This window comes from Spea bombifrons, chromosome 2 (genome assembly GCF_027358695.1).
Source record: "Spea bombifrons isolate aSpeBom1 chromosome 2, aSpeBom1.2.pri, whole genome shotgun sequence".
Classification (NCBI taxonomy): Eukaryota; Metazoa; Chordata; class Amphibia; order Anura; family Pelobatidae; genus Spea; species Spea bombifrons.
This window is the reverse complement of record NC_071088.1, coordinates 97629156-97652475: the sequence shown is the minus strand read 5'-3', so window position 1 is coordinate 97652475 and position 23320 is coordinate 97629156. Positions and strand designations below refer to the sequence as shown.

Below are 23320 nucleotides of genomic sequence, written 5' to 3'. Positions count from 1 at the left end.
TTTTTGAAATACATGGATTATTTGATCCAAGTGTGATGCACTGGTACTTACCATGCAGTCATGCATTATTTTATTCCAGTCTTCTCCTGTTACTATTCGGAAAAGCACAGTGATTGCTTTCCCTGCTGTGGAAAAGTTTGCATGTCTAAAAACAGAAAACAGAAAAGTAGATTGGTTAAAAATAAAAACGTGAAAACATTTAGAATTACTGGTACAAAGTTTAAAAAGTTGCCTTAGCACCATAGCAAATGGTGAAGTGCACAATACTCTTGGGGAAGACTGACGGAGATCCGTAAAGTGACAAAACTAACTCCTTCTTTCCAGCACTAATGCAGCTAGCTATACAACCCAAACCAAGCTTGAATTTTGTTCTGCTTTTTACATTGTCGGCTTACAAAGTCCTCATAAATAATTACTCCCAAATACCTCTCCTCTAATGTCGCAAACAACACAGTATCCTTAATACTATATTCTACCTTTAAGAATACACATGCACATACTAACACGGACACTTGCTGTAACACTCACTAATTCTAGCACCGTACACATTACACATGGATACACATCCCGCCTCTCACTCGCACTTCTAACCCTACACTCACCCCTGACAGTTTAGCACCATACACTCACACTAACACCATATAGTAACAGCCGCACATTGACCCCACACTATCACACATACTCATTATAACACCATACGCAAGCATATAAACACACTCTTAATACATATAAAGTACGCACATACCAACCCACGTATGCTAAAATGACACATTCATGCTAATGCCATACACTAACATACACAGTAGAACATGCTAACAGCATCCTCTCACACATGTTAACACTGCATGCTCAGAAACATGCTAACACCATATACTTACACCATACACTTACACACACTCTCTCACACCATACACTTACACAAACATACACACACTCTGTCAAACCACCAGTGTAACTCACAGAGCTCTCCCTCCCTTTCCTCTTACCTTGTTAAGAGCCCTGTCTTCACTGCAGCTTGTACTGTTGCCTTACTACCCCTACAGGACCCCCACTAGGCACCTCAGTTACTGGGGCACCTGGGTGCCATGCAGCACCCCCCTTAGCTCCAATGATATATTGAAATACATTTTTTGCAAAATATTAATATTATATATATAAAAATAATATATATAATATATATGGATATTGATCAACTCCCCATTCCAAATAGCAAAAGTGAGATTCAGTTGCATACTGACCTGTTTATATTTTCACCATATTTCACAGTACCAAATAAAACAACACCGGCAAATGCATAGCAAAGAAGAAGCAGAAACATTCCCACGATGATAAAGAAACTCTTGTACATACTGACAACCACAGTCAGTAACAGCATCTTCAGGGTAACCTAAACAAATAAGGATGTGTTACACAGTGCAAATATCCTGTGTCAGATTAATGACATACAATAAGACTACTATTCCAAGACCACGTTTAAAACATACATTTGTTGAATAATGCTATTAAATAACAGAAAGCCTGGCAATGAAATAGATGGGGTGTGAAATAAGTGATTAAGAACTTGCTAAGGGATGATGTGTGCATTGCCTTAAAACACAAACTCTTCGAGCCTCAGCATGTTGTCAGACTCTAGGTTTGCAGTAAAATCAGTTATCGCTAGATTCCAAGTAAGAACTAATGGAAACTAACTTGGTTACTTCACTAGAATTTGCAGAAGAGCTGCTGTTTCAACCTTGTGTCTCCACTCTGCATTATGGACAACCCCAGTGAGCTTCTGCTGCAGGAGCTTGGTTGGCCCTCTATATTGTTTAAACATTTATTATGCCTTCTAACTGGAGATAGACAGACAGATGAACACGTACATACATATTCTGGAATAAAATCTACTTTGCATTATGTGTGTAACTGATGTAGCATTACTCTGCAATGGCAAACTCAACCAATCAAGGTTTATAGACTCCATACACGTAAACAGATGTGGGTTTGTTGTCTAGTCAGTCACCGGTGATTATCTGGAAACCATGCAGATTTATCATAAAAACTTGAATGCACAAATATAAAAGTTGTCAGATATAAAATAAAAGGGCATATTACATGTAATACATATGGAGACATTTGGAAACAAGTAGGGGAAAGTTTACAGGAACATGGTGGAACAGTAGAAGGGTTAACAGCACGAGGCTTAGAAATAATTCAGTTGGGTCTTTGACAATTTTGATTGCATGCATAGGATAACGGGGACCATATTGTATTTGATATCAGTTTATATTTGTGCTATGGGAATAGCACTACATTTGTATTTATATTTATTAATTTTTCTGTTTATTAAAATATTTATTGATTTGGGTATTTATTTCTTAATTGATGCTGGAATAATTATGTTTATATAATGAATGTTTATTATTGTGGGGATTCACATTTATGCTGCTCTCATATGAATTTTATTATTGAATACAATTATTAATGAATTTACTTATTTTTAAGTCGCTGCGCGTGCTAATTCAGAATCGACTTTAAAAGTGCTCTAGTGCCCCATTATTTCAGTACCGTAAAGGTAGCACATTTACGTTGGATTTAAATGAATTAGAGTGAAATAAAAATTAGGTTTTATGTCTAATATTAAACAACTAAAAGCAATTAAAATAAAAAGAAGCAAATCCACAATCTGACAAATTGACATGATACAACCTTGAAAAAGCCATTTACTGCTCTATTTGGAGATAAAAGTTAATGGCATGCAGTTATTTTTCTCTCAGCATGTCTATTTAAGAAAAACATGATTTTTCGAAGGAAACAAAATTATGGCACAGGGGTTACTCAAAGGTCTTTTCACAAAGTACTGGAAAAGGAAATCTAGTTATACAGAAAGATAAAAGAGGCCTTTGAAGTACTACATGTTTTCTTCTTTACAAAGAATATGTTTAATAAAATGTGTATCCACGAATGTACTTTCCTATCCTAGCTGTAAAAACATCTGTGAAATACTTTTAAATCCCGTACAAAGAGAAAAATAAGCATATCCTAGAAAACACAAGACATTTTTAATGTATCAATGCCACATGCTTTCGAGTAAAAGAACATTCCTTACAATTCGTTAACTTAAAGGGGCAGTAATGTCTGTTTTATTTTTGCATCAAGGTAGCAAGCAATGTCTACTGATTCTCTCCATTTAGCTAAGCACGAGGCATTTCACATAATTACATTTATTTATATAGCGTCGACATAGAAATACTCTTCATTCACATTCATGGTGGTTGCTTCCAGTGTATTCCTCCCAATGCCTTGGCCCCATCCATTCTACTGGCATGCTGGGCTGCTGAACAGGCTAGTGTGCCATTATCGCTAAAAGTGAGGTGTTCTCCAATACAATGTTTCTTATTAAGGTTGGTGGGCAGTGGTAATACTAAATCAGACAAAAAAAATTGTCATGACATTTTCTATTGTCCAATATGCTTTGCAGTATTGTTTTATCGATGTTCACAAAAGTATTATAAATATGTTTTATAAGAAATAAGTACCCTTCCTTATTATTTCTACTTACATGCTTTCCGCATATAGAGAAAAAACGGAAGACGATGATACATGCTCCCATCATATATGTGTATTCATTCTGTCAAAGAAAAACAAATTATATTGTTTCAAATGCTTCAATATATTTTATCTTTTTTCAAATAATACTCCAAGTACAAAAATTATAAAATTGTTGAACAATGAATAAATTAATTTAGTATTATAGGTAATTTTGTTTGCTACATTTTTGTACAAGTAATCATTTTTTTCCTACTGCTAATCATTATTAACTTGTGTAAGAACGTTCTAAGTCACTGAGAGAGGGTGTTAACAACATAAGGTTATCCTGATTATAAGACAAGCCAAAGAACCAAACAAGGGTTAAGGTTTTTACAGCAGGAATAAATGGGCAAACTAGATGGGCTGAATGGGTTCTTATTGACTCTGTGTCAAGGGGCCATTTGAAACACAATTATATACAGTGGATCTGCCACAGGGTCTCAGATTGTTTATTGATTCTTCTGAGCAAATATCCTTAAAAGGTGTGGAAATTGTGATCTTATTCGCCATTCACTTTATTCTTGTCATATTTTTTTCAAAATTTGCAGAAATAACCCTAATGCCACTAAATCACAGTTTCCTAACTGAGCGAGGAGAATAGCCAGAACATCAATTTCCATGGTGATCTAGTACATTTAAATTAAATTATGTTTGGCTAATTACAAATGTCATTCATATTTAACTGTATTATTCACACAAAGCTGAATCAGTCATCAATTTATCTTCCTACATCATTTCTTATTATGTATAATTTCCAGGAAATATATTTATTTATAACCGTAACTACTTACAGCATGTTCGTTTTTTCCAATCAATGCTTTTATTTTGAAGATATTTAGTAGGGAACTTATGGCACCTAAGTGAAACAGAACCAGTGGCATATAGTGTCCTAGATAGTATATCTGCACCAATATCAGCTACTCTGAATTAAAAAGTATGCTGAAAAGAAATACTTACAGGATAAAGTAGCATATTGCAATAAAAATAGTTTACATGATTACATTTTTACAAAGGTAAATGGTATAGCTCTGAAATATTATCTCACCAGTAAAGCAAAATGAAGTATCACCCAAATTACTCCAAGTGAAGTCACAAGAAGGTCATATCTATTTCGCCTGCTTTGCCAAAATCCTGCTGGTGACATAGCAGTTATCTTCATGGTTACCTTTAAAAAAAAACATAGCATAAGAACAATAACTAGCAGTATTATCTTACTATACATTTTAAATGTGTTCATTATTTCCACCTCAAACCCTCATAAATATTTAACACAATGGGTAAGATGACAACTTGTGGTTCACAGTTGCCTTATACAGTTCATTGTTTGATGATCTCTACATTATAGAGCTCTGTAACTTCATAATAAAATGTACTGTATGTCAGAGAAAACAGAAAGCAGTAATTAAGAAAGAAAATCAGACATTAACAACATTTTCATTCTTACCTCTAGAACAAAAATGAAGGTGAAAACAACTGACATGGTTGCTAAAGGAACAGTCACTGGATCATCGACATCCCACTGAAACAAACATCATAATAAAGTCATATTTGTCATAGGTAATTACATGAAACTCATATTTCAACATTCAAAAAAAAATGTAACAAAATTGCATGAAACAAAAAATATGTAAAAATCAAGAAGTGAAAAAACAACAAGATAGGTGGAGACAGTCAAGAAAGGCACCAACGTGAGTTTATCAAGCATTGTATAAAATTGTCGTCAACAAGATCACATGGAGAAGTCTTAACGATCAAGGCGCCAGATTCGTTGGGCCAGACTGAATTGTTAATAACCCATGTATACCCCTTTAACTAACCATAACCCAGCATGTGCTCTTCAGTTACTTCACTAAAGGGCTGACATTGGAAAATGTCTCTCTTAAGAAGGGCTAAACTGGCCCTGTATGATGTATAATTCAATAGGTTGGGGAACTGAAACCATGATTGTCCTGTCAACTCTCCTGACTATCTCTTTAGTGATTAAACCGCATTAAAGCATATGTCAGTCACCAGAATATCCAAAAACAGTATCTGTAACAATAGTCTACAAACAACAGATTTACATTATCTTATCTTATACAGTAAAGTGAATATAACCACGCACCTTTTGCTCCCAGTTAGAGGTAAATCTAAGGTCATGGGAAGGGTACATTTGATTATGGGAAGAATAAGATGATTCTGAATTTAATCTAATGTTCATACCAAGTCTAATGGGAAATCCATGTCTCACTACAGTCAGCACTGGGTGTCAGATTTTACAAAGAAGAGATGAAGCGTACAAAATGTTCTTAAAAATGTAACTGTCAAAATTATTAATTTATGTTTTAATGTATGTTTTGGTATATTATTACTCTTTAATCATAGGCTTCTATAGATATGCAAGTATATTTTGAAGGGAAATCAGGCAGGGAAGTGTTACATATGAGGTGAATATAGCATACCTTGACAGAAAGTAACACAGACTGTGCCAAGACAAGTACTGCAATGGTTCTCTTAAAAAATGGATGCTGAGTTATATCATACATTCGAGCTCGGAAACCATCATTATCTGTGATAGACAATCCAGAAAACAAAAGTCTTTCAGTTAAAAGCATCAACAATTCTAAGATGTCTAGGATATTAAACAAAGAGCCACATTCAGAAAGTAGATTGTGAAATGTGGTTGAGAAAGGAATGAATTTATTATATTAATTAATTGTATTATCCATCCACTTTTAAGTTAAACAAAAAAACATAAAAACAATAATACAGTGGCTGAATGTACCAGTATACTACTAAATGCATCACATACATCTACAAGAAAACACAATCCACAAAGTGATTTAAAACAACAAAACTAAATCCTTTAGATTACATGCTGATGTGGGTTGTTAGAGTGATTACTATTTATGCACTTTTGGGAATTCTTTTTAGTGCATTTTTATGTTTTATTGAAAGGAGTCGTAATAGTTTTGTTCCTTCTTGTCCTCCCTTCTTTTTGGGGAAAACAATTTCAAAGACCGTTGATACAGAATGACCTATGGATGAGAGGTTTCTGAGGTCACATGAGTACTTTCACTGATAATTAAAGATGATGTGATCTGTGAGCACGAACAGACCGGGGATTAAAACAGACTCTTGCACGTTGGTGCCAATGGCCGATAAACATATAAAATGTAGCTAAAATAACGAATGAAGTAACTCAGTGTTAGATCTGTTCATTGCTATATTGTCTATATTGTTAGTGTCTTTATGTTTTTAAGCTACATAATAGCAAGTCTGCATGTTTTCCTTGACTTTCCCACTTCTCTCCTGGTCTCCCTATGATCAGTAGCACACACTTAGTATGATTGGCCCCATACCCCCACAGTCTTGGAAAGCTTATAAGAATCATCTCATTCCAAAGTAAAAGCAAACTCAAAGGAAATTAAGGAGGTTGTTAGGAAATATGCAAAAATCTAATAATTTATGGTATATATATTCCGAAGTTAACAGTGAAAGCCAGAAGTAGTAAGTAGTCTTTAAGAAAACATTTCTAGATTTCACTAGTTACTAGTTATTTTACTTTTCATGTTACAAGAAGAAATCTCCACAATATCCACTATAACTCTCAAATGGTTTGACATATCTAAAGAAGATATAGAGAAAAGAATGTATAATATTTTCCATTATCCTCTTGATCACGTGTAATATTGTGTTATCTATTCCATCACCAGGCTGACATATATTAAGATCACAGGTAATATGTAGAACATGAATATGATTATACCTGGACGTGGTGGAAGGTGAAGTGGTTGGGCTATCTTGAGTCTGCTCTTTAGATCTTCCCATCTTCTCTGATCAACAGTCAGTAAAGCTGTACCCTTGATAATAGATGTGCAACATATTACTAAGATGCTAGAATTTGGGCAGAATACTTTTGCATAAATCTGACTTGAAGACTATTTCACAAAAAAAAGCTTTAGATCTTTGGTGGAGAGTGAAGGAGACAAAGAACCTGTTTTTTACACATAGAATAAGTACAAAACTATTCTTCTAGTTAATTAGTCATCTTCAGTAAAAACTTCAGTAAAAAGGACTTACCTTATTTTCATTAAAGTTAGCAATAACCACACCAACAAAAAGAGTAAGGCCTATCATACAGCCGAGGAACACGAATACATGAATATATATCCCATGTATCTGCACAAAGGAAAACAAATGTACTAGTATTAAGACAGCCTTCATAGGTGAGATTTCTTGTATTAAAAATGTTGGACTCGCACGCTTACCGGTCCAACGCGATGAATGATAACATCTCGGACTTCAACCCATCCTTTCAAAGAGAGTACTTCAAACAAGGCCAACATAGCATTACCCACATTGTCGAAATTGAAATTACGGGGATTTGCCCTGCAGGGACAATACATTTGTAACAGTCATGCAGTCTGAACTCCAAAGACATTGAATTTCTTTTAAAGTTAGATCATGCTATAGACATGAAATGGAGACAGACATAGCATATTGAATCTATCTTTAGAAGTTGTGGCTCTGAATCTCTTCTGAACAAGAGTATTTGTAGTGCAGCTGTCTATTTGTAATAATTAGAAAATTAATTAGCAGCAGATGTCACTACAATCAGCATCAAATGGTCCACCTGTGCACAAAGACGCTTTGGGGGTTTCCTACACAGAAGGGGATGCAGGGCCTTGGGTTATGCCAATGCTGACTCCTGCATCACTAGGCGATGGGGACTGCATCCTGGGGGCCGAGATCATACTCATACACAGAGAAAACTCTGTGTTCCAAATGTAGGTGCTTTTGACATTATTTTATTATGTGTACTATATCTTTCATTCTGACGTATGTTTTCTGGTTTAGACTAATAAAACAGTATAAAAATAGAAGCTGCATGTTTTTATTTAGAAGCAAAACAGGCATCATTTCCAATATACCTACTATATTAAACAACACTTATCTAATGCTGAAAGTGACACGTTAACCTATGGGTTAAGCATGGCTGCACAATATGGTATCATGCACTAAAGGACGACAAACAAGAACATACGGATTCCATCTGGACAACGTACCAGACTCTTGGAACCCAAAATCCAGGCTTTTTTTCCTCTGGCTTTAGTTTCAAATTAAGGTTTTTTGAAACAAGGACATTTATTCTAAATATTCCATGGCAATCTTCCTGAATAAGAGAGAAATGACAGATATATACAGTATAAGGTCATGACAGCCCTTTCATTTGTTGCTCTGTGGAATAAAGTGATGTAGTGGATGGTAGTGACACAATCTCAATTGTAAAATGCGTAGTGAAATATCGACCTAAGCACAGACACACATCTATTCATACATATTCATATACATATAATCCTGTCCAATTGGAACAAGCCGTTTAAACCATTTACTGTCCCTGACCTTCAACAGAATAATGCATAATAAAGTACCCTGTGAAAAAAACTGAGCGGCAGGGGAAGGGACAAATGCATTTGGGGGAATTCTAGCATTCTAGGGCAATGCCATAAAAATGTAAAGAGACCACATAGGTATCATAAAGTGCACATGATGACTGAAGTGTATCTTCAGCCAGTATAACTTTCATGCAAACAGAACTTACCCTTGTGAGCATTTGGGGATCGTTGCACTTTGCTAGTTTCCCTGCAAAAAGTTGGACTCCAAAGCTTGCAAACACCAGCATCAGCGTCAGCAAAAGAATAGATACCTTTAAAGCGTAAATCATGAATGTTTAGCAGTGGTACAAAACAGACACATTACAGGAATCATATGCGTGAATCTGAGTGCTTATAACAACTTAATGGCATTAATAAAAAAACTGATGGCTGACATTTAAGTGGTTATCATGACCCTAAGTAAGTTGTGCTCGTTGTTTATTTGTTAAAATTGTGTCATAGACCTGTCACTTAAAATTATTGCTTTAATAATCAACAAATCATGTGCATTGGGTGTTTCAACATTTGTAATCATGTTTAAATTGTATGTAGTAGAGTTTTAAGTATATTGAGGGCTCTGGGTTCTGAATATTATGTATCCACCGCCCCCTCTAACATCCATGCTTCAAAAAAGAGGTGTCCAGAAGCTACTATGGTTGTAGGGTTGTAGTAGCGTTGCATTAGATGTGAAGTCTACCTCTCCTACTCCCACTGATTAGTGTGTTGTTAGGAACTCAAGCCCAGAATTATGTTATCAGACCCTTTATAAGTACTCCCTCCTCTCCCATATGGAAAGGCTGAAACTCATTATGCTATTGAAAATGATTCTTCATAAACAAACATGTTAGAAACAAGTTACATCGATTTTAAAATACATAAAGTGAACAACAAATTGCACTAGTAATAATGGAGAGACTTCCAAGCACACATGGAAAAAGGCAACAAAGTAACACCAAACAGATTATTAATGACATAGTTAGTTAAACACACATAAAGCTTTAGTTATTTTTTAACATACCAGAAATATCTCTTTGAATCCACTGAAAAGTTCACGGACAACTTTCCTCATCTGAGGCACCAACTTGAAGATTCTTAGTGGTCTCAGACATCTCAGTACCATTAAAAGCTGAGTTCCTGATTTTGCAGGCACACTTTCGGGCATCCAGCATAGGAAGATTAAACTCACCTTGGGATAAGGAAAACAGAATGGCATTAGTTCACATTTAGCAAAAGTTATTTTAACTTTGGCTTCTGGGAAAATGTCTTTTTTTCTTTTAAATTTGAGCAATTCATGCAATTCATCACACCAGTTACATAGAGTAAAGTTATGTATGAATTTTCCACAGTGTCTAATGACTTAAATACATCTGGGGTAATTAGTATGGATGATTCGAATTATGTAATGAACTGCAAATAAGTGAATGGTTAGATTATGCATTTTGGTATATTTGATTTCCGTTTAAGCGTCTACTATTTTAAGCATTAAGCCTATCTTTAGTATATTGGATTAATGTCACAAGGGAAATGGTTTGATGCATGATAAAGGATACAATTATGCTTACTTACAAGATATATGAATATGTCCATCACGCCTCCAAAGTCTCTGATTACAGCTGTCGGAGTAAAAAATAAGCCATCTGCCATAATCTTCAGATTCAGCTCAATGCTCATGAATATCACAAATACATATTCTGCAATCTAAGATACAAAGCATCTGAAATTATCAGAACCAACAGAAAATACAAGAACGAAGTTTAAAGAGCAATAGAAAGCCATGTTACCTGTAGAGTGGGTGTGTGCATCACCCTTCTGAAGGGTGATTCAAACATCATCGATATGCAGGAACATATTGTAACCACGATCATAACCCAATCCAGGTAAGTCACCAGGCCCAGTAAATCACTGAAACAAATGTCCATGTTAGATATCCTTCACAGACAACTCACTATTAAAATATTTTCATTATATATATATATATATTATTATAACTTTAAAGCGTATGATAAAACTAAAACGGACAGACTAATACAAGCTGATACATTGGGTGAAGAGGGCCCTGCTTGCTAGCTTCTCCGTAACACGATTGCATATAATATAAAAGGATACGTCTGGGATCAGAATTTGGCTCTACACATCTTAATTACTACTTTGATGGAGAAATTTAAAAAGGTGCCGTTACAAATTTTAATACAAAATTAAATTTATAATAGTTACTAGGTTGGTGGGGCTAGAGGTGGGAGGATGTGAGCTCATTCCTCTTTTCTACTCTTTTCTACTTTTCATGGTTTCTAGTTTTGTGTTATACCTGTGTCATATGAAAGTTGAATGTTTTTGGAAGAATTTTGTCAAAAATTATTTATATAAAATTGTTTCACAATTGCACAAATCTGATATATAGAGCTAGAATTCTATAACATGTCTATCCACATCATGGTGGATTTAATTCAAATCGCTAGTCTGTAAGACTTGATTTAAATCATGATATTTAAATGGAAAGACTCATTCTTGCTGGTAGTTGTAATATTTAATATCTGCAACCAGATGAAGATTTCATATTTAGAATAAAATCCTGTCAGGTTAATCACTCAGATTTGGAGAACTATTTAAATTGTTTTATTTAACTAAAAAAATAACATTATATAGCATAAATATTTTTGTCTTTGCTTAAACGTTGTTTATTAACTTAAGTGGTTAAACAAAATATATATTTTTTTTAAAAAATTAGGTTCTACAGCTCACTCATCTTCATCTTCTTGTTTGTTCATAATCTGGATGTTATCTCATCTTGAATAACTTGGATTAACTGAATTAGTTTACCAAAAATGTAAATATTACATAAATAAGATCTGTTTCATACTGAATAACCTTGAACTATAACATATCTTAAATAAAAAACTATCTTTAGATATTTACTCCAAAAGCATTCCATTAAATCCGATTTAAATAAAAAAAAAAAGTTTTCTTTTAAAAAATCAGTATTTTAATCCACCTTGATCCACATACATTATACTAAGTGTATAATATTTAACACTAGAAATAAATGTAATTACTTATACATGGACCTTTAGCACAATATGTGCTATGCAAATACTTATTGTTAAATCTAAGTACATTGATTAATTTTAATTATTTAAAATGTATATTGTTTATTCAACAAACCACAAACCAAAGCTAGATCTGAACTTTGTACACTGTAGACTCAGAATTCTGTAGCTTCTGTACTGTTATCTTAGCTAAACACAGCATAGAACTGCTAGGGTTCTGCACATTATGGTGTAAGCCATTCATTATGTACTTCCAAGCTACATCAAATAGGTTTTCCTAGTATTAATTTTTTAGCCTTGAAAAAAAAATCCAGCCCATTATATGGATTAGGCCCACATAAGGAGAGAAATGAGTTACAAAGAACTGAATTTTTAAGGCCAAATATCAGTTGATGAACTGTTGACAGATTAAAGGCGGATGAAAAGGAAGATCAGTTATGTTGGCTTGAAAAGACCAAAATGCAAATAAAGAGGAAAAAAGAGAGAAGTAATGAACGGTCCAGAAAGGAGAATGAACTTAGTAAATTTAGTTACAGCATAAAAGTGAATTATAAAAAGAGAACTGTGATGAGGATAAAAGACAGCAGAAGTAGAATTTATTAGACTAGATTGTGATTTAAAGATGTGGCAGTTAAAGAACTAGGTGTGGGCACAATGTATTTAATTTATATATTGAACTATAGAAATCATTAGCACTTTATATATTAAAACAAAACTAGAAGGGATATCATATAAGATTCATACTCAAGTCATTTCATTATTATCCATGATGGCCTGTTTAGTTTAAATAGTTCAACCTGAGCTGATTTAAGATGCTTTTCAGATTAATATAAAATAATATTTGCTTATGAAAACCTAAATCTTACTGCTTGGATATAGACAACAGAATCCCTGGATCTACAGAATTACTATACTCTCTCAAGTGGTCAATGATTATCTATCAATGTCCTGTGAAATATACAGAAAAGTCTCATGTCATGAATATTTATTAATTAAGCAGATAGATAAAAAAAAGTCAATTATAAGTAAAGATAAAGATTCCACTTACTACAGCTGGTGATATTTTGTGTTTTTCACTGCTCCTGTAACAGGATCTGTTTTTGAGCTGGTGAAAATATAAAACAAGAAGGTCACTCGCAAAATGTACTTTTGTCATTTCATTGCACTGTACATGCTGATAATAATATCATTATTTGACTTATGTTATTTTTGTTAAATGTATGTCTTATGTCCAATGTCTTAATGTTTAATTCATGATAGAATTGACTATACATCGTGTTGAAACAAAAAAAAGGATAAAACAAAGCACTACAACCCTCTACATTGGTGTAGACTATTTTATAAGACAGTACAGTTTTATAAGTACACACAGTTTTACAATAGAGTGTTACTGTTTTATAAGGTTATGGACACATGAGGACAGGCAATTTGTATAATGCAACAATTACCCAGAGTTTACCCCTGGCTGTAAGTTTACCTAGTACATTCATCCAGAAATCATTTACAACATTCTTGTTCTTAAAGTAAAACGAAGAGGGGTTATGGTTGTCTGTATTTCCTCACACACACGTACCACAAGGCCAAAAGTGTATATACACTTGCTTACCAAAAAATACTGATGTTGGTATGATGACAAACTCTGAAGTGAATATTCAGAGGAAAGATAGTTTTATGTGCAATTTGAGCTTCCATTGCCTACAACTACTCAGCTGACCTACTGCCCCCTTCCCTAATGGCAAGCTCGAGGTTTAAAGTGAGTTACTGTGTGTGTTACAGTAATTGTGTATGTGGGGGTTACAGTAAGTGTGTGTTTGCGTGTGTGTCTGCATGTTACAGCAAGTGTGTGTATTAGTGTGTGTTAGTCTCAGTGTAAGTGTGTTGGTGTATATTTGTGGGGGCACTTGGTGTATATGTGTGGGGGCACTTGGCTTTGTATACTCCACAGGCTGACAGTCCTCCCCTGGTATCATCCTGTAATGAAGCCACATTCGATGTTACTGAGCTCTGCAGTATGGGGCATCCTACTGCCAATGTTGGCCCATGGAGATTACATGTCTGTGTGATTAAATTATACATCTGTCAGAAAGGGGTGTTGCTAATTATAAGGGTTGTCTACATTTTATTGGCCATATGACGAGCTATTGTTCCCAATATTTGTGAACATACAATGTTTTCCATGTTTTCTATGGCTATGTATGGTTTGACATGAGCCACCTTACTTCCTGGACAAAAAAGATATTTTATATTTATTTCTTGTGTGAATTTACAAGTCAAAGAAAATCATTTTACCCTTCTGCAGTTGGATTAAGGCCTGCTGACCTTTTAAAAGTCAGGTTAGGGCTAAAATTCCACCATTATTCAAAAGCTATTATTCCTGAATTATCTCTGCATAACTGAAAAGGTTACAGAGCAACTTTTTATATTTAACTCTGGATTTTCCATTTTTGTATGTTATTTCCTTCAAAATAAATGTCAGGTATTTTGTAGTTTGTTAAATATGATACAAAGGCCAGGATAAAAAAAACCCTCTCTATACAATGCCCCAGCCAAGTGACTAAATGTCTTGGAACCACTAAAAAAAAACCTTTTAGAGTTCAAAGCACTACTTTCACAATATTTGAGATAAATATATTAAGCTGCGTTAATTATTATTACGTATATTATTTATACATATTTTCCCAAAGACACATAACTGTATCAAATTATAATATAAAAAACATATAAGACCTCATTCCAAGCCATATATCTAGGTCACACAGAATTATAAATGCTATATACATTTTTTTGAAGTAAGTAATTGTCGTACGTACGCATTAAATCTTGCTCTAACAATCACTCTGCAGAAGTTTCTGAATCGATGCTCACGGCCAACTATGAAAAGCGGTTTATCAAAATAAGGATGATTTTCTCGTAGTTCTTCTTCTTGAACTTTTCTGATATTAAAAAAACAAAACAAATTTGAGTTGGGTTTGGAAGTGGCAAAATGTATACATATCACAAGCCCAGAAATATGAACATACCTTTTCATTTCTGCTTGTTCTTTCTTCTCTTGGATCATTTTGATCTCACTGTCTTCTCTCTGAGCGTTCCGGTATCTCACGGTGTTAGAATGCTGTAGAGAGAAAATGGCAATGAGTAACACAGTGAGCGAGATTGTCAACTACAATTTATCCATTCTGACTTGAGATATATTTGTGAAAATGATAGAAGCAACAAACTTGGCAGTAGATGAGAACCATTCGGCACATCTACACGTTTTTTCCTCCACAAACCAGCCATATGCCTACCCCATGCATGTTTACATTTACTTAAATTAGCCATAAAACCCAGAAATAATGAGTGTCTATAGTGAATGGCATGATATATTGACAAGGTAAATGGATAACAGAGGCTAAATATCAATGATTCCTAGCAAGAGGATTTCTAACTCTATATGTAGAATCAGCTGGAGTCCAACATAATTTTACACATATTTAATCACGTATTATATAGCTGAGGGCCTTAATTTTGCTGGGGTTCTTACCTGTTAATATGAGTAACATAAACCACTTACCACATACAACCTACAGCCACATAACCGGCAACAGCCTGAATCTACCAATTCAGCACCTGATATTATTGTTAAGAGCTCATTAACAGAATAACCATGTACCGGCACAACATATACAAGTGACAGGTCCAATAAGAGCCAAAAAGCATGCTGAACCAGCGACTTGAAATGCTGATTGTTCAGTTTGTCAGGAACGGTATAAATATATAATCAAAGACTGCGGAAATCTTTTGGGGGTCTCAGTCTGGTCAATAACATCACCTGCCTCAAGGAACAAAATAGTCATACATTTTACATTACAGGGGCTACAGCCAGAGGTAATGACTTACCACTCACAGCAAGCTGGCGACCAGGATTAACTTTTCACAATGAATCTTTCCTATTGATTGGCTACGAACCGAGTGGACTGATAAGTACATTTAACTACATGGTACGATATATTCTTACTTGAGTTTTGGTGGAAGCACACAAGAACACAAATGATAAACGGAACACGGTGTGCACACAATTGTATAGATTAAACTCACATCTTGTGTTAGTGTTTCCAGAGATTTCCCCCTGCTGATTCTCTGAATGTTGGAGCCATGTCTCAGTGATCTGAAACAATCAACAGAATGCCAATGAATGCAAACTGCCTTATTAATCCTTGACCTGTGTATGGGGCAAATATTAACTGAAAGGAACTTTAGACTAGACAAAAATGACATTTCTAAAGCACATCACTTATATTAGCTTATAGTAAGGGATTTATGTTTCTTGAAAACCAAGTATAATGCGTTCTAACAAAAAATACCATTTCCCTTTGATCTTTAAATTGATAGCCCAGTTTCATGTGATTGAAATGGCATTTCTAATAATAAGTCTTAGAAAAGTATATTTGCTGGAAATTGCTTTCATCCCTGTTTGTCAAGACCCCCACAGCATTAACTGTAGTGCTCTATCTAAAATACTGTGATATAGACGGGATAGATTATGTCGATTCTTCTCTGAAACAGAGTTCCTGAGTAAATGTACCTGCGTTCTTGTCGTATGTGATGCTGCACGCTAAGAATTGATCTTTCCTTTGCAGGCTGTCCTTCAAGGGATCCACTCAGCATGCGCTGCCTTGTACAAGCTCTGAAAGAAATTTTGTTGAAAAGAGAAATAAATTAAACCAAACAACATGAAAAGATATCTCAGCACAGCAGTGTGCCATAAAGAAAAGTTACATCCAGATGCATATACTTTTTGTCATACAGGTCAGGATAACAACCGTCATCCCAAGGTATTTTGGAACTGAATTTTTGAAGAGCATATTTACTAGGAATATTTTTAAAAGGACAAGGAGCTTTATAAAAATTTTTTGGGGCAGTGGGGGCAACTAAAGTCTACGGTCACACTATTTGGCTGCTCTACTCTTCTGGAGATATGAATAGGGGGGACCTTTACATTAATCCCCCATGTTTATCCACCTTTGTCTTACGTTAAGAGATGAGACAACCGAAAATTACACTTTGACGCTAGCAGTGGATCACTATTCCTTAAATTACTCAATGGAACATTTGTACTACTAATCATTAGTTAAATTATGTCAGACTAGACACAGTATTATCTTTCTCTTTTTATTATAAAGTCACTTTACACAGGACACCCTTTAGTAATCTGAACATCACAATACAACACAAGGTTACTTTATGGGTCAAAACTTCATTATTAAAATCTGAGTTATATGCTCACTAGAAATATATTTCTAATATTATATATTATGCAATGTTAGCTGAACACAATCCCATGCAAAGTGATATATATATATATATTAAAACAGAAATCGGTTCCATTTGTGTTTAATGACAATCACTCTTATACACAAAATATATCTTCTGTGCATGAATAGCCACTCTTTGGCGCCAAATAGAGAATGCTACTTCAGGGAATAAGGATACCCTCAAAAGGTTTTATATGTGGTTATCTAAAAACACTACTAGTGAAATATGAAGTACGTCAAGCCTTCCTTTTCAAAATGCACCAATATGGTAGATTTTGAAAATGTAAGTAATAAAAAAAATATGAATTTGGCTCATGAAAAGCTGATGCAAGTATTGTCATTTGGCCTACAAAAAGACAAACAGCTAACATGATATACGAGGTAACGAGTGTTCGTGACATACCAAGGTTGGCTTGCCTATAATGGTTTACTAGCCAGCCTTTGTTTCCATGGGTTTAGCTATGCCAAAACAAGGAATTGGGAACCTTTTGCCAATGTGCTCATCTTCCTTGAGATAAAATATCATGTTACTTAAAAACTAGAAAGCACCAAAACAATTATGCATGGAACGTTAGAGGCACAAAATATTGCGGAACTGTTTTGTATATGAAACATATGTATACAGTAGTTTAGTAATGTACTCAATATGATGCAACATTATTTTTCTATGCTTCTTTTAAAATATTTCCAACCTTTTTTAACTCGTGAAAAAGGGCTAGGTGTGAGATGATTTGTAGGACTATTTTGGTACAGTTTATATTTATATAGAAATTCTTTATTTTCACTTTTATTTCTGTGGTACAATAACTATAACCCAGATGAACTTTACACGAGTATTAATTTTATTTATTTAATTTTAAGATGATTTTTATAATTTGTATTTAATATTTTTTAATAGCTTATTATTAGCTTTATTTTTATTTACTTTAGAGACCTCTATGTCTCAGGGATCTCCCTTGAAACTATGGGGTACATCAAAAAATTTCATTTCATTTTGTTTGATTTTTTTGTAAAAAATTCACTGTTTTAACCATTATGTCTTGTATATTTACATTTGTTCATGTTTTTTGAAGACAGAAAAGCTTTGTTTCCCCTCATTTCATTGTGATCTCCCTGCTTGTCTGATCACACTGTATGTGAGGGGGCATGGATTCCAGGTTCTTAGGCTCTGAACAGAGCACGCAGGGTCTCTGTTACACAGAGGGATCCATCAAGCGCTATTAGATAATCCGCGTAACAACATTTGGTTTGAATTTTGGTGGTATAAAAGATAGTGGGTGTCAAATCTTAAATGAGAAGGCCATTTGGAAAGATAATGCATCAAGGGTACAGTTAAGAAAAGACAAATTCTTTTACTCAACAATATTAGTGATAATGGACACATCATCATATACAACGGTTTGGTAATATAGCAATCATACTACCAACCCAGCTTGTGAATGTAAGTGGAATTGAATGGCGGCAGATGTGGTAGAGCCTAATACAGTAAGGGAATTCAAACTTGCATGGGAAGACCTCTATCTACCTCTATCCTCTATCCTCAGTAATGTTTCTATGTTTTATGAAGAAGCATACAAGCGCAATATTAAGTAATATGTTACCATGTGGGGAGAAAGAACCAGGCAATTGCTCGGTCCTACAGCAGTTTCTGGATGTGAAACTGAAGCGGAAATCTGTGACTGTGTAAGTGTAACACAACACACAAAAACAGTAACAGTTGCAGGATCCTCTTACATCACCATGATTGCTCATCCATCAATTTTTTTCTGTATAAAGATTATGGAGAGTACCTGAAATCAATTTCTATATTAACAATTAAAGCACTCAAACAAGGGTAAACCTTTTACTGCTGCATTGAAGAGATGCAATTACATTTATTACAGGGTGATAGGGGAACTAAGGATAGTTCTCTATTTTTGATCTTATGATACATTGTGCTCATAACTGCCAACAATTATATTCATTGCATATCTGTTCTACCCAGTGATAGCCTATTTTAAGGAACATTCTGTTAACATTGAATAATTATTTTGTGAAAGATTTCATTTCAGCACCTCAGGTAGTTGGTCTAGATAGTGTTGACATCTGTTCTATCAAGATGATAATTATGTAATCCACTTTACATTTAGAGCACCTAATGAAGGCATCCTGTCTGATTCTTTGACAGACACGATCAATTCCTCACGACCAGAGATGTATTTAAGTGGGTATACCTGTGTATTTTTGTGTTGTACATATTTGGCTTAACCTTAGGAAGCCCCTCCAGCCATACAGGTGCCTCATTAATGGTGTGCAGAGACGGCTTTCACTTGGTTGAGAGTCTCATTTGGGTTAAAATGCACAGCAGTTCCACTGACTCAGCTCCTTGGTAATAAATATAGCCATGAACAATAATATTAGACCCCCCAAAACTTGGGGTACTTTTATGTAGTGGCGTGCTATGCAATATATGCCCAACCTGGAAATCTTTATGTATATATGCCTTTTATGCTTTTTAGGTTGTGCGCTCCTCTATTTTGTGTATTTACCTGGGTAGGGCCAGGGCAGTGTCTCCAGCAACCCCTTCTCCTGCTGCCTGAGCATCCTGAGTACTGGGATGTAATGCCATATCTTGGTGCTTGTCTTAAAATGGGTATTGTGTTTTATGGAGGCCCATTGGGGATATCAGGGGCCTGATTCAATGGACCTGACTACATTTAGTTGTATTTAGAAAATTCAGAATAGTTGTTCCGTACATAGTATGGCCAAACCAAATGAATGCCCTAACTAGAAGCAAATGAATGACCCTACTCAGACGAAATGTGTGTGAGCAGGAAGTGACACTCTTACCTAATCACACCAGAATGTGCGCCATGAGAACGGCCAAATAACTTCTCCAATTAGATCAAAAGAAAAATCCAAAATGGAATTTGAGCATCCCGATCGCCATAGGAATTAGGATGAGAAACTTTCCATATAACCCACACTATATGGACAAATGTATTGGGACACACTTCTTAATTATTGCCACAGGTGTAAAATCAAGCACCTAGCCACGCAGTCAGCATTCATAAAAATGGGTCGTTCTGAAGAGCTAAGTGAATTCAAACGTGTTAGTGTGATAGGATGCAACCTATGCAATAGGTCAGTGAGTAAAAGTTGCCAACGCTCTGCTGATTCCATAGCTGAAGAGTTCCAAACTTCCACCGGGCTTACTATCTGCACAAAAACTGTGCGGCGGGCGCTTTATGGAATGGGTTTCCACAGCCGAACAGCTACATGCAAGCCTTGTATCAACAAGAACAATACAAAGCATCGGATTGAGTGATGTAAAGCATGCCGCCACTGGACTCTGAAGCAGTGTAAACGTGTTCTGTGGAGTGATGGCTCACGCTTCTCTGTTTGGCAGTCTGATGGGAGAGTCTGGGTTCGGCAGATGTAAAAAAAAATGTTGCCTGCTGTTGAATTGCTTACTGTGTTTTTAGTGGAGGCTAATTTAGACGGGTCATTAGACAGATATCTCTCTTGTAGCCAGCCTATTGAGCAGCAGCGCACCTGGATGCCTGATCTTCCAATAGGGCAACCTCACCTTCGTTTTACACTGCAGCTACCTAATGCCAAATGCTATGGCTGTAAAAAAAAAAAAAAGAGAGATATACTTACCTGAGGATTTTATTCACAGCAGTTTCTTTCTCCAGAAGATTTCTTGCTCTGATGCTAAAAACAGATTTGCGGAGCTGAAAGATAGAAACAGAAGCACTGATTTTGCATCTTTTCTGTTTAATATTACCGTATATTAGAATTACAAGTTAAACCACTTACATTTTCTCCTATAGTATAGTTTCAATTAATATATTGCTGTTGCCATCACAAATCCAAGCGTTCTATCTAGTGGGACTAGGAATTCAATCCTAGTAAGCACCTGTCTCATTCTAGTGCAATGAAAAGACTGAGCCACTCATTAATCAGCACAGAATCCAAAATGTTCTTTTAAAAATTATCATCTGCCTTAATAAATATTTCCCAGTATGCTTTCATGTCTCCAGCTGTTCTTATTTCACAGTAATTCTTCTCATTTTATAAAATGTGTTTCTAGTATATATCTCATCATTTTGTATTCAAGGTGGATCCATAAAGAAAAGGTCAGGCTCACTTAAATCATTGTTAGCAATCTTGCACTAATTGGAGAAAGTACAAGCCATGGTTATAAGCCACAAAGTAATTTATTAGATCTATCACCTTCGGATTACTGAAGGGAGCACAAGGATTGAGGTCAGAAACTGTTTGGCATCCAATGCATTAAATACATATTTATTTGCATTCATTATTGTCTTCATGGTACATTTCTGAGGTTATATATGCAGGTGGCTTCAAATGTTTTGCAATGTTTAAGGGGCAGGAAATTAACGGCGTTAGTATATGGATTGGATTAAACATTAAAATGTTACACAGTTTTTAAATTAGTACAAAGGCACCAGCTTTTTAATATTTGTCCATTGTGCTGCGCGAAGCATGGTTCAATAGCTACAAGCTGTCTGCTCTCCATATATCACATGATACATCGATCCTGCCTGATCCAAACAGTACTCCAGATACCCACAGAGATCAGGGAAAATGCAGAGGAGAACCATAAAAAGGTAAAAAGTATCATTTAGTTTTATCAAGCATAAACAAAGGGCCGAATTCCTGACTTGTTTTTCTTACTTCTAACAAGTGCCTCCTTGGACTCACATCCCCATTTCACCCATCCTTTCTAAAAGCTCAGGATATTTGCTGAGTATGGGTTTTAAGTGTTCTACAACCCTAAAAGTCACAGTAATTTACAGTAAGTGCTACAGCTACATAAATATCTATCAATAGGCATATCTAGGATCTTTCCAGGGCTGGCTACCCGTAGCTCCTACTCTCCTGCTCCCTATAAGAGCAAAGGGTGTGTGTGGCTATTATATGAGGACATGGGTAGCCCAAGGAAACCTCAAAAGACTGGAAGGTTGACAGGGAGTAGGTGGGAGTTGGTGGGACCTGGCAAACAGTGGACATGACCAAACACAGAATCACCACCCAGACTCTAGCCCCTGTGAAGGAATGTTTTATCTAATGACTTTGGGTGAAACGTGGTAAGTTCCCAGCTCTGTCAATACTTCACAAAGTCACATAAGAGTCTCAGTGTGTTCCTCTGACCATTTGAAATGTTTGGAAGTATGGTTGTTTGTTGTGTCCAAGCAAAGTTGCACAATAATCCACAATGGCAGGGTTCTGGTCATTGGGCAGTAAACACTACATTGTAAAGCCATTGATTCACAAATCCTTTTCAGATGGTAAAAACGGAGCCTCTTTGACGCCAGACAAATATGGAACCCCAACACAACAACATTCTGCTGAAAAACAGGATACAAAATATTCTAAACCGTAGATAATGTTTGCTAAATTTAACAGACACAAACAAAATAAACAGTATGAATTATATTATGTATTATATTTTATTAAACATAAATGAAGAAAAGTAACAGGTGTACTTTTTCTCCTTGCATTTTACATGCTTTAAACAATGATGTTTTCTTTGTCAGCAAGTCCAAACGCAGATTTTTTAAGCACTGTATAGGAAAATTACAATTTATTTTCCGTCTACTTTGTAGAAGTCTTCAATTATGAAAAGTACTCTGGTCTTTATTTGTACTTTTATAATTGAGTTGAATGTGTCTTCTTCTTTCAATGACTCGATCACAATTTTCTAGCCTTGAAGAGAATTCCTAGAATTTCTTTATTGTCGAATACCTTTTTCACATGCCTCCCACACACTTATTTCCTATCAAGCAAATTGCTTGTGATGAGTAATGTTCCTGTGACATGCTACATAATACATTTCCATTTACAAGTTAGTGGAGCTATGAATGGAGGTAGATTTAAAAACATGACATAAAATTAAAACCGCTTACAATGTCCCTGAGCTTATAGTTAATTAGAATGTGGGAGGAATTTACAGATGATGTTTTAAAGTACACCTGTCGCATGCAAA

At 35.2% G+C, this 23320-nt stretch overlaps 1 protein-coding gene across 1 annotated transcript in view; it reads right to left on the bottom strand.

The window, feature by feature from the left end:
- The window catches only part of NALCN (sodium leak channel, non-selective), a 140155-nt gene that overhangs the window by 4908 nt on the left and 111927 nt on the right, over positions 1-23320 (bottom strand). The window contains exons 19-38 of the mRNA XM_053455325.1: positions 20968-21041; positions 16596-16697; positions 16109-16178; positions 15052-15143; positions 14842-14964; positions 13080-13136; positions 10769-10889; positions 10554-10685; positions 10006-10173; positions 9155-9259; positions 8619-8725; positions 7821-7941; positions 7633-7731; positions 7319-7412; positions 6012-6118; positions 5015-5089; positions 4616-4735; positions 3542-3610; positions 1239-1387; positions 52-145 (exon numbers count right to left, since the gene is read on the bottom strand). Of these exons, the coding sequence (XP_053311300.1) occupies positions 52-145; positions 1239-1387; positions 3542-3610; positions 4616-4735; positions 5015-5089; positions 6012-6118; positions 7319-7412; positions 7633-7731; positions 7821-7941; positions 8619-8725; positions 9155-9259; positions 10006-10173; positions 10554-10685; positions 10769-10889; positions 13080-13136; positions 14842-14964; positions 15052-15143; positions 16109-16178; positions 16596-16697; positions 20968-21041 (2079 nt within the window). The remainder of the gene's footprint in view (positions 1-51; positions 146-1238; positions 1388-3541; positions 3611-4615; positions 4736-5014; positions 5090-6011; positions 6119-7318; positions 7413-7632; positions 7732-7820; positions 7942-8618; positions 8726-9154; positions 9260-10005; positions 10174-10553; positions 10686-10768; positions 10890-13079; positions 13137-14841; positions 14965-15051; positions 15144-16108; positions 16179-16595; positions 16698-20967; positions 21042-23320) is intronic.